At 43.5% G+C, this 12500-nt stretch overlaps 1 protein-coding gene across 7 annotated transcripts in view; it reads left to right on the forward strand.

The window, feature by feature from the left end:
* LOC139763088 (uncharacterized) overlaps positions 1-12500 on the forward strand; it is a 163923-nt gene that overhangs the window by 54785 nt on the left and 96638 nt on the right. For 2 of the 7 annotated variants that reach the window (XM_071688714.1, XM_071688716.1), the window contains 2 exons: positions 1951-2105; positions 2344-3843. The exons of 4 other annotated variants lie outside the window; for them this stretch is intronic. In XM_071688714.1, coding sequence (XP_071544815.1) covers positions 1951-1972 — 22 coding nt within the window. In that variant the 3' untranslated portion in view covers positions 1973-2105; positions 2344-3843. Of the gene's footprint in view, positions 1-904; positions 1631-1950; positions 2106-2343; positions 3844-12500 lie in introns of those variants that run through there. One more of the 7 variants, XM_071688711.1, reaches the window with a different exon arrangement.

The following is a 12500-nucleotide window of genomic DNA, read 5'->3' on the forward strand; positions in this document are numbered from 1 at the left end:
GTGAGCTCACGGGTCGTATCGTCGTGATCAAGGGTCGTATCGTCGTATTCAAGGGTCGTATTGTCCTCGTGGTTCATGACGGGGCGTTGTAGGGTCGTACCATCGTACTCAAGGTCGTATCGTCGTGTTCAAGTGGTCATATGGTCGCGCTCAAGGGTCGTACCGTCGTGCTCAAGGGTCGTACCGCCGCGCAATAGGGTCGTACCGCCGCGCTCAAGGCGACCGTCGCCAACCCTGTCGTGCGCTCAAAGGCGCACCGTCGTGCTCAAGAGTCGCACCGTCGCGCTCAAGGGTCGCATCGTCGTGCTCAAGGGTCGTACCGTCGTGCATCAAACGTTGTACCGTCGTGCTCCCAGGGTTTTTAAGGGAGGCAAAACGAGACAGCGACCTTGAAGCGTTCTCTCCCTCCGGAGCACCCTGGATGGTGGGGGATGGCCTCCTCCTCCCTCTCCCTCTCCCCTACCGCCACTACCACCATCAGGACAGGACGTGGCTACTTAATCCGCAGTACCCCCCTTTACCGCCTCCCTGCCTCCCTTCCGCCCTGTCCCTCCCTTACCGCTCCCTTCCTCCCTTATCACCACCACCACCAGCCCGTCCCATCCCCGACACCGCGTCTTCCCCGAAGCCGTCGTCGTGCCCCAGGATCGCGCCGTCTTGCCCAAGGTACGTCGGATGCAGCGACGCATCGAACGGCCCAAGCCAGGGCGTGTGGTGGTGGTGGTGGCTGGCTGGCTGGCTGGCGTCATCGCTGGCCAACACCTGACAGTTTTAGGATGACAAAGTAGCCCCAGAGAGAGAGAGAGAGAGAGAGAGAGAGAGAGAGAGAGAGAGAGAGAGAGAGAGAGAGAGAGAGACCTCCACCCCATCCTCCTCTTCTCTTTAATGGGGACGCAGTAGGCACCTGGGGCCGCATGCAGAAAACTTTTTATGTTTTTTGCTTATTTTTATGCTTAGCTGAGCGAGTGACTTAAGTGTTACACGGAGAAGGACTAAGCACGACGCTTAGCAAAACTTAAGCATAAGATTTATGAAGTATGAAATGCAGTTTGGGTCAAAATATTGGTTTATTTTTGTTTTTTGAGATATAGAACTAACAATATCTATGATAACGTTTCTGTAAGGAAAATATAATCTATCACGCAAAACACTGAAGTTGGAAGTGAATAGAAAAGATTTTTATTTATTACTATTTTTCCCAATTGTTGTCACTGAATGGCGACTAATATACACGACCCGAAGCGTAAACTCATCCAAAAGAGAGACGCGGTTCCCTCCAAGACCTACGATAACCAAGCTATTATTTCAACATCATTTTTCTTCATAATGATGGCATCTGCTGCGTTCATGAGAGAGAGAAATTCAAAGTGGACTGAGGACGAGACCTTATTGTTAATGAATCTGGTCAAACAGCATGAAGAAGATTGTACGTGGTAAATTCACTGATGGGAGTTACGTCCAGAGGAATAATGGACACTTGGCAGAGCATTACACAACAGCAGATGAATGCAGCTTCCCCCTGCGTGTCAAGAGCTATGGAACAGCAGGTTTTAGAAGAGGTATCGCAACATCATACCCTCAGGCAAGGATAGGATTGCTCTTCCTCAGAAGAGGCTCTTCTGTAAAGCAGGTACGTGGTAACTTATGACACTATACCCATTTTTTTTTTTTTTTGAATGTGGCTTGAGGTGTACCGCTTTCCAAAGTGGAGGACCCTTAGGTCACTCTTTATGGAGCAGAAATGGAAGTAAGACAGTTTCATAGTTTTCTTGGTCTCAATCTGCAGTAGGCCTAGAGTTTCCTAGTTTTCTTTGTCTCAATCTGCAATAGGCTAGGCCTGAGCTAAGCCGTATGAAAAAAAAAAAAAAACTGACATGGGCTAGAGTAAGTTATTGCCATACGATGCTTGTGCACTTTTCTTAATCACAGTATGTATTTTTTTTTTAACAGGCGGCGGTCCATCTGGCGATAAGCCTCTCGCTTGATCCTTTGTGTGATGCAGTAACAGATATTCTTGGTCCTGATAGCCAGAGCACCATCGGACTTTCAGGGTTTGCTAGCTACGATTCTATGACGGGTGATGATTCATGTGTGGATACCACGAGGTGAGCATTCAGTGTATATCATATTTGTTCACCATATGTATCCATTTGTGCCGCTGAAATTTGTATGTACATGTGAATCCATATCACTAGGTTACTCAAGGCTTTATTGATGGTATTATAGAAAGTATTAAAGTCTTCAGAAATCAAATGCAGTTCCATTTAGTTCAAATTACAGTCAAAGTTTTAAACTTACGTTTTACAGTTAACCTAGATTCATTTCTCTCTCTCTCTCTCTCAGGACATGATGTACCATTACGATACCTCGTCCTCAGTCCTTGCAAGAATCCCTGCCTTCACATTCAGCGCTGATCCATTAGGCCTACGTCTGTAGACTGGGGACAACCTATCACAAAAAAAAAGATAATAGACCTAAGAATTACAGAACTGCAGAATGGTATTGAATTCTATAGGACACAAATGGAAGCTGCAGAAAAACTAAAATTGAACTGGCAAAAGTGCAGAAATACCGTGAGATGAAGGAAGAGTCCACTTAGAATATCAGCCTGCATGGTCCAGCTGAATGCTATTGGAAGAATTTTGCTTCTGCTTGATGTATGAAAACTTTGATCTCTTCTGCAGTCTATGAAACATATAGCATTTTTGAGTCAAATCTGATATGTTCTAATTGTTTTGGTTTAGTTTCACATTTACCCCTTTCCACTAGTATGGAGTTGTGTATTGCATTTAAATTTGCAATTTCTTAGCTTTGTCACCTTTAACTTCAACAATGGTGCTTCTTTTTATGTTATTTCTTATTTAAATAATCATAGATTCATATAATTACATTGTTGTAGTTTTATCTAAGTACGTACTTTTTACTTATATAATTTCATTTAATTTAATGGTGCTCCAGTACAAGTTAGGATATGAAAAACTTACAAGTGTAATGATTTAGGAGAACCAGTGAGTAGTCTTTGAAATATTTGAAAATAAATTTTTTGCATTCAGGTTTAATGTGTTAACCTAGTTTCATTTACCTTGCATTTCCTCCTCCATATAATGAAAAGCCAGTCTTATGTTTGTCATTAATCTATATTACCCCTCCAGTAATCCTGTTTCTCTGCTTCTCTGGTGATATATCATCCTTTATAACCACCCTTAGGTCCCTGTCTTCCTTTGCCTTATCCAGAATTGATGTGTTTCTAACCCTTTTAGAGAACGTAGGGACATACCTATAAACACCTTCTTATACATCATCAAAAATTCATAGTTTTTCTGATTATTACCTCGCAGTACTTCCGTCTAACTCCAGTTGATGCCACCAAAGTACTCGAGACCCATAGAATTTGCTCTTCCATAGTTGTATCTATCCTGTAAGTTTCATCCTCTCTACTTTGGACCTCCCGCTGTTACCTCCCATGGTCAACTCTTCCCCATTGGACACAAATACTCTGTTGTTTAATATCTCGTCAAGAACCTTGGTGAAAACTAAGTCTGATCTTAATGGTTTATAACCACCTCTAATTCTTGTGTTCTCTTGCTGATTTAACATATCATCGAACGCCCAACCATCAGTGTGTTACCGAAAGAAGTCTCATTAGTTCCTGTGTCCATTCCTTCCCAATCTACTTCCTTATAGTTAAAATTCCCAACTAATGATAATCTATTTTTTCTTTGAAACAAACTTTGCAACGCCTCCAAGGATTCACTTATGATTCGTTGATACTCTTTTCTCTCCAAATCTTAGTGTGTGAACAAGCTTATGTACTTCTTTGCCAGAAGTAAATGTTTTACAGAGTCACCTGTTTGATTTTCCAGGTAGAAAAACCATTTATGAAAATCTACAGATTATTATGTCAAAGGTAAGATATGGTTTTAAAACATCTGAGGAGTTTGTATGATGTCTTATTAAGAAATATACACTGCATAATGATGATTATCATAGTCAAATTCCGCCACCAGCAATGTACATTCTTCACTTAGTTTATAATCTGAAAAAAGTATGGCTGGTACTAAATCACTGTTTCTGCCATGAAGTGTAAATTGGCAAAGTAGTCTCTGTAACGCAGACCTTCTTGAGGCCCGTCTCCCGGGTATAAGTGAGTTAAGTGTGCTGCTACATCCAAATTGTATCCCAAGTAGATTGTTTTGGTCACTTTCATCTGGAAGGTGTGAATTCCTCTCTTTACATACGTTATGGAGAAGAGCACAGGCCATGATTATTTGACAGCCTGTTTCTGGCTTGACCTACAGTCGTCGCGTATGACAAGACGGTCTGCCGGGGGTTTGGGGAGTGAGGTGGGTGTTAGAAATCCACCGTGCATGCGTGCGTCCTCTGTGCTCGCCCGCCACCTGATCTCCACATCCATTGCTGTTGTACACCGTGCGCGCTCTGTGCTTGCCTCCAACCCCCTGCCTACCTCCCCGCATGGTGTGTGTGCCCTTCGCCCACGCTTATGACCGGAACGCTTTCTTCTATTAATAGTTAAAGACAAATGAAGGCCGTTTAAATTAAAGCGACCTAGCTACGTCTCTTCGTTGTATATCAAGTGACATATTTTCTCTCTTGTATCTCCCCAGAGGATGTGATTATTGTACGAAAGTGTACTTGGGAACTTAATCGTGTTTCTTTTTGTACAAGAATTGCTCATGTATTAGCTAATGGGAGATGAGGGTGTTGTATAGATTTCTAAAGCTAGCGTGTGTGTGTGTGTGTGTGTGTGTGTGTGTGTGTGTTTGTTGTGTGTGTGTGTGTTTGTGTGTGTGTGTGTGGGACATATGCCAAGGTAAATCTCCCCCCCCCCCCCATCCTCTAGTCATGTCTGCTTGGTTTGTGCCATTTTCAGCCGCTCACATGTGTCGTCAGGTATGTAACAACAACAACACTGTCTTAAAAACATAAAGCTATTGACGCATGCGTCGGGCGGGCCGGGTGTGTGTGTGTGTGTGTGTGTGTGTGTGTGTGTGTGTGTATCCGTGTTGATTTGGGGATGGAGGGAGGAGGGGGTTGGGGGTGTTCGATGGAGAGGTTTTGTCAGGGGGTCTGAAGGTGTTTGGGAGACGGGCGTGTGGTGTGGTGGGGTATGTAGGTCATGCCCTATCGTATAGCCCAGACGTGCAGATAACAAAGAAAGGGTGTTTATGGATCGGGGCCGGCCCCTGATCCGCACCGGTTCGAATCCCTAGGCGTGGCAGTTAGCCAACAGTGTATACCCAGCTTTTCATCATCGACCCTCAGGGTTGGTCGACAGTTGGACTCAAAGATTATATTAACATTCTTTGGCTCTTGCGAATCGACTTACAGTGATGACATATATCGTAAGGTTAGGTCAGAAACATTGTAGCGTACGTATGAATTACATTGATATACGTATTCACACGATACGTCTCTCCCACTCTTAACGCATCGTCACTACGAATTACGTCACGCTGAATTCTGCGTATTTTTTTTCTTTATTTTTTTTATGATGCTATAGGGATCTTATGTATGGTCATATATTTTCGCATTTTTCATTCGATCTTTAATTCTTATGTGATCGCTACGTAAACTGTTTGGAGTATATATATATATATATATATATATATATATATATATATATATATATATATATATAGAGAGAGAGAGAGAGAGAGAGAGAGAGAGAGAGAGAGAGAGAGGATACTTCTGAAAGCAGTCGACATGGCTGAAGAAATCATTGAATGAATGATAAATAATGAAACCTGGCGTGTAAATACCAGGGACTTGGATTGATGGTTAATTGATCAATCAGTTCACGCGTTGTAGTGCTCGGGTGTCGAACGAGGCGAAGATTCGGATGGCCGGCCACCTTCTGTGTGTGTGAATGCAACCACGTCGCCAGGCCTTGGTTCGTGTGAGCAGATGTAATAATAATGTGTTGTGGGAGTTGTTCTCAAACTTTTTTTTTTTTTTCTTACGTTATTGGTATTACGACATGAACTGCGACGTCGTAAGGGGGTATTCTACACCCCACTTGTACGATGACGTGTGGTGGTTGAGTAGGCTAAGTCCCCCTCCCCCCTCCCCCTTCCCCCCTCCCAAGCGTGGGCCGTCTGTTATCTTAAGATGACGCTCGTCTAACACTTCGTCTTATCTCTTGACGTGATGGTGGTCGTGCCTGCCTCTCGCGCCGTTCGTGATCACGTTTCGTACCGTGATGACGAGGGTCGTACCTCCGTGGCTTAGGTTCGTGGCCGAGGGTCGTATCTTCGTGCATGAGCGTCTTCCCCTCCGTGTTCGAGGGTCGTACCGTCGTGCCTAAGGGTCGTGTTCAAGGGTAGTACCGTCGTGTTCAAGGGTAGTACCGTCGTGTTCAAGGGTTGTGCCGTCGTGCCCAAGGGTCGTGTTCAAGGGTAGTACCGTCGTGTTCCAGGGTTGTGCCCAAGGGTCGTGTTCAAGGGTAGTACCGTCGTGCTCAAGGGTTGTACCGTCGTGCCCAAGGGTCGTGTTCGAGGGTCATATCGTTCCCAAGGGTCGTGTTCGAGGGTCGTCCCGTCGTGGTCATGTGGCCAAGAACGAGGTGAGGTCGTCACCGCGGGTGGTGCTGGTTGCCAGCCACGAAACCTCAGACGGGTCGAACCCTGGCTTCTGTATATGTCCTTGCCGCTTTCGCTCTCTCCACATCTATGGTCTCTGGTAGGTCGCGTGGGTCGTATAAGGTCAGGTCAGAACTTGGGTCCCGTGTGGGAAATCAAAAAAAGTGGGGGGTTAGCACTGTATTCACACCCCTTGGAACGTCTGTGGTACAACTAGACCAACTAGACTTACCGAACCATAAGTATTTGAGTGTTTTATATAAGTGATGCAAAGTGTTCACATTTGTCCCTGTTAATTTCTGGGTCGTTCCACTGTGACATTGCAAGGCGTTCGACTTGAAGTGTACCGAGGTAGTACATGTGTGAGTTTGTGGAGAGTTGCAGGGGCAGGGTGAAGTTCATCATGTATTCAGTACATAGAGTGGCGGAACACAGAGGATGGGCTAGTACGCGCAGATATGTATGGCATCGGAGGGTCTCAGAGAAAGATGTGTTTGTTCAAAGGGCTCCCAAGGGTGAGTATTGCATAGACATACCAAATTACTCACCGTATCAGACCTTACACATACAGTTACAGAGGTGGCGTGGGGGAAGCCCCCCCCCCCCCCCCCCACATACACACAAAGCTTAGGTCCGCTTATCCGCCAAGCTTCCGGCTTCATCAAGCCCCTCCAACGGTACGGAAGTCTTGCATGACGGAAGTGGACATTAGGTCGTCTATGTAGGCAAAGGACGGCTTCTGGAGTGCTTGCTGCCGGGTAGGGCAACGCCCCAGTCTCTCCCTAAGCTACTTTGGTCACGCGAAAGCCGCCTGTGTGGTGTGTTGAGAGTGCGTGCCGCGCGAAGGGATGCGAGAATGGTTGTGTCGGGGGTCGTGGTATGTCGTCAGACTGCTAATTAGTGTAATTAAAACCACTAGAATGCAGTACAGTTAACTAGAGACTATAATATTTAGTGCGGTGAATGATAGGTATTAAAACATGATTTGATTATAACCACATTAATGTGGTTAATTGAGTAAAACTCCATTAATATATATAGTGTAATGGTACTCGCTTTAAGATTTAAGTTTTTCAGAGGGTTAATTTAACGAACGCTGATGCTGAACTCCCAGCTTCAGCTGGATTGTGTTTGTGTGTATGTAAGTAAGATAGGGACAATACAGGTGTAAATGTCTCTGCATAACACACAAAACAGTAATTATAGATTATATAAATATATATATATATATATATATATATATATATATATATATATATATATATATATATATATATATTTCTTTCTTTTAAACTATTCGCCATTTCCCGCGTTAGCGAGGTAGCGTTAGGAACAGAGGACTGGGCCTTTTTTGGAATATCCTCACCTGGCCCCCTCTGTTCCTTCTTTTGGAAAAAAAAAAAAAAAACGAGAGGGGAGGATTTCCAGCCCCCCGCTCCCTCCCCTTTTAGTCGCCTCTACGACACGCAGGGAATACGTGGGAAGTATTCTTAATCCCCTATCCCCAGGGATAAATATATATATATATATATATTCCCAGGCCAGTGGCTTCTTTCCTCCCAACGTCAATAGAAAAGGGAGGTGGAAAGGCTAAGTGTGGGGTAGGGGGAGGAGTTGCGCAGGACAGAGTATCAGAGTGTGTGTGGGGAGGGGGTAGGGGCTAGGGCGAATGGCTGCACTTAACAGTGAATGTACATCTTCCTGTTGCGTAACGGTTCTCTCTCTCTCTCTCTCTCTCTCTCTCTCTCTCTCTCTCTCTCTCTCTCTCTTCTCTCTCTCTCTCTCTCTCGATGCGACAGTCGCATATCCTTGACAGGGTGACTTGGTCCGGTAAGCAACGTAATTGGAAGTGCGTCAAGCTTTCCCTCATTATTTTTTTTATCGTAAGAATCAAATTCCTTTTCTCCTCTAGTTGTGTGGGTGACGTATCATAGTGTCTGCCAAGATGGTCTGCTCGTGAATAACGTTCGCTAATTAGAGAGAAAATATTTGTTTGCGTTTGTCTTATGTTTATGTTTTGGTCATCTGTCAACCCCTCTCCCGTTTTTTGTCCCCTGTATCCTCATTTGCGTCACCACCCACAGGATGGGTAGTAATGGTGAACGTAAAAGCCCCATTTGTGTCCTAAATCTGTCACTCCTTCAAATTTCTTCTAATATTTTATTGATACGAAAGGAGATATACATATTTATTGACGATTATTAGTATGATATTAATGTGGAGGAATTTTATATCTATACATGCAAAGACGTGTAAGTAAAGAGGCTTGATAGACAGTTTAATGCCCCTCTTCTGGAATTATATTGCGACGCGTAATTACATTGGAAAGACGTAACTGTAGCCAGTCTGGTCATCCTGGCAGATGCTTCGAGTCGTCAGGCACGACCCACGACCTCTCAGGCACGACTCACGACCTTCCTCGGGGTCATGGGAGGGTAGAATCCTTGCTAATTATGTTTGTGGAACTGAATGAATTCATGCGAGCGATGCCCGGGCCAGCCAGCGAGCCTCCCTCCCTCCCTCCTCCCCCTTCAGACCAGCGTCGGGAGAGGCGATTGGTCGGTCGGTGGACCTGCGTACCGTTACCATGTCGTTTTAAAACTATACTTGTATATTAATCGGTAGTGATAACGAATAGTGAACTTCGCCTCGTGCGATGAAGGTGCAGGCTGCTGGCCCTGTGAGCGAGCTCTATGGATGGGACAAGATGGACGCTCAGCAAAGCCCTGGCGCGAAATTAGTTGCGTATATGATACACTTGCGCGATCCTCTCGACTTGCCGGTTTGTATTTAAATGTCCCCCAGATACCGGAGATCGAATTATTTAAATGATATCTATCCGTCTCATTTATAGTAAGCTTCTGTATGCATGTAGATGTTCATGTACCTCATATGTAGAAATGAATTTCACCCGTTATTGGGTAAATGACACGAGGTATTTACAATACATTTACGTTATTAACTGTAAAATGCCGTGGCAGGTTGTGGTCAGCATACTTGCATAGGTTGAAGAAGGTTATCAGTTATATCTTAGCATAAATAAATAAAGGCAGACAGTATGAATTATGTACATGTGTATATATGTATATGTCTGTGTGTATATATTTGTGTACATTGAGATGTATAGGTATGTATATTTGCGTGTGTGGACGTGTATGTATATACATGTGTATGGGGGTGGGTTGGGCCATTTCTTTCGTCTGTTTCCATGCGCTACCTCGCAAACGCGGGAGACAGCGACAAAGCAAAATAAAAGAAATAACCTTATCGCTGAAGTGTATGCCTACGATGAGAGGGTGGTGTGGTCCGTGGTGGCACATGGGGAGTGTGGTGAGTAAACCAAGGGTTGGGTTGTTCAAGGTCACGTTGGCCGTTGGTGGCGGGGTGGATTTTTTTTTTAAACCCCCCCTGTTGTTAGGGCGCATCATCGCGTGACCAACAAATGCACGAAACTTTCGCGGTTTATTAGTTTGCTTGACTTTTGCACATATGCACTGGCAAGGGGGTTTAAGTCTTGCTATGTACGGGATTTTAAAGTCGTCGCATTGAATGGGGGTTGATGTATTTTGTTCTGCATGAACAAAAAAAAGACAAAAGACAATTGGGTAATACACTTACGTGATGCCAGGAACTTTCTCTCTAGCTGGTGTGAAGTTCGTTAAAAAGAGTTAGAAATGTGGTTGTGTAATGTTACAGTACTGGGTGTGTGGTGGAAGCAGGTGTTATCATACAGGAGGGGAAGTGGAGCCGCCTTCAGTATATACTATTCGTTATCATTTACGTCATATCCTGTTCTCGTCCTTCAAGGACTCGATCGATCAATCTAGTCATTTCTCCTCATTGTATGCATGATTTAGCCTCCGAACACACCGCCGACACCAGCGTATGGGCACGTATGGAAATTTCATGACTGGCATTATCTAGGGTTTATTTTGTGTGTCCCTGATATTTGTTGTCAACTTCTGGATATGTTTTAATGTTTGTGCATTGCTTTAATGATGTAACCTAGGATGTGGTTGCTTATTATTATTATTATTATTATTATTATTATTATTATTGTTATTTTTATTATTATTATTATTATTTATATTATTATTATTATTATTATTATTATTATTATTATTATTAACTATTTGTTCCTCTAGGGTTGCGTGGGCTCATTTTAAAGGCAGTAAAATGGTTGACTTGAACCAATAACGTGACTAGTGTTTCAATCAACTCTTGACAGCTGTGAGATTGATATCAGGTCATGCGGAAGGTCCCCCTGTAATTTCCTGTACGTTTAAACACGCGAGGAATTCGTACCCAGCGGACTGTGTGTGTTTGTGTGTGTCCATTTAGCTTTTCCATCTCACACACACACACACACACACACACACACACACACACACACACACACACACACGGTTAATGTAGTTACGGTTGACTTTAGGAAATTCAGCGAGAATTATTTTCTCATTAATATTACTATTATCATTATTATTATTATTATTATTGTTGTTATTATTATTATTATTATTATTATTATTATAATTATTATTATTATTATTATTTGTTGTTGTTGTTATTATTATTATTATTATTATTATTATTATTATTATTATTATTATTATTATTATTATTATTATTATTGTTATTATTATTATTATTATTATTATCACCCCCTTCAGTATAGTCATGCTTATGTTTGTTGATGATTGCCTTCCCGTCTCTCTCTCGTGGTCCAGCAGATCACGTGCACAGCGGCGATGGAAAGGAATTCTTATATCTCAGTGCCCCCCCCCCCCCCCCAAGCCTTTTATGGGCTCGCCCAGGGCGTCGTCATTACAGAGTCAGCACTTCATATCACCACCTGCTGATTATTTTCCCTTTTTTTTGTGTGTGTATTTTAAACCCTCTCGTCTATCAGTGTGATTCGTATCGAACCTTGTGGTGCCTGATGAGGGGATGTTCATTGCCTGTCTTGTCGTACGATCGTTTGACACTTTAACGTGTCTGTTATCCCCATATATATACATTCTCTCTCTCTCTCTCTCTCTCTCTCTCTCTCTCTCTCTCTCTCCCTCTGGGGAACCCCTCGTAGTACTCCCTCTCCTCTCTTTCTCTCTCTCTCTACTCCTCTCCTCCTCTCTCATCTCTGAGAACTCCCTCGTACTCTCTCTCTCTCTCTCTCTCTCTTCTCTCCTCTCTCTCTCTCCTCTCTCTGGAAACTCCTCCTAGTCTCTCTCTCTCTCTGGAACTCCTCCTTGTACTCTCTCTCTCTCTCTCTCTCTCTCTCTCTGGGGAGAACTCCCTCCCGAGTGGCGTGTGTCGTCGTCCATCATTTAAGAATGACAGAATTGACTTGGGGGGGGGGGTTAGCCTTGAGATAGGGAGGGGGTTAGGTAACCCAGGGAGTTTTGGGCTGGCTCAGTGGACAGCAGCCACCTATGGTTCACACTTCATGGTCTCGGGTTCGAATCCCACGTCATGGGAGTCGGTAGTGTGTATGTATTTATTATATATATATATATATATATATATATATATATATATATATATATATATATATATATTATAGGTAGGTGTTACCGGACTCCGTCCCGCTCGAGGTTGCGCCCCCTCTCCAAAGGAAGTCACATTTCCTTGCTGCTGGAAGTAGCGCTGTTGGACTGCAGGAGGCTTTAGATAGAGAACCTGGCTCACTTCAGAACTCCTTCATAGAAATTAGTCCTTAGGTTAAGGTCCCGGGTTCGAATCCTTGCTCTTGGAGGCCATTGATGTGTATATATATATATATATATATATATATATATATATATAATATATATATATATGTGTGTGTGTGTGTGTGTGTGTGTGCTGGAGACAAAGAACCTTGAAGAGAAGATCACGTGGACTTACGTACAGAGATAAGATAAA

This window comes from Panulirus ornatus, chromosome 46 (genome assembly GCF_036320965.1).
Source record: "Panulirus ornatus isolate Po-2019 chromosome 46, ASM3632096v1, whole genome shotgun sequence".
Classification (NCBI taxonomy): domain Eukaryota; kingdom Metazoa; phylum Arthropoda; class Malacostraca; order Decapoda; family Palinuridae; genus Panulirus; species Panulirus ornatus.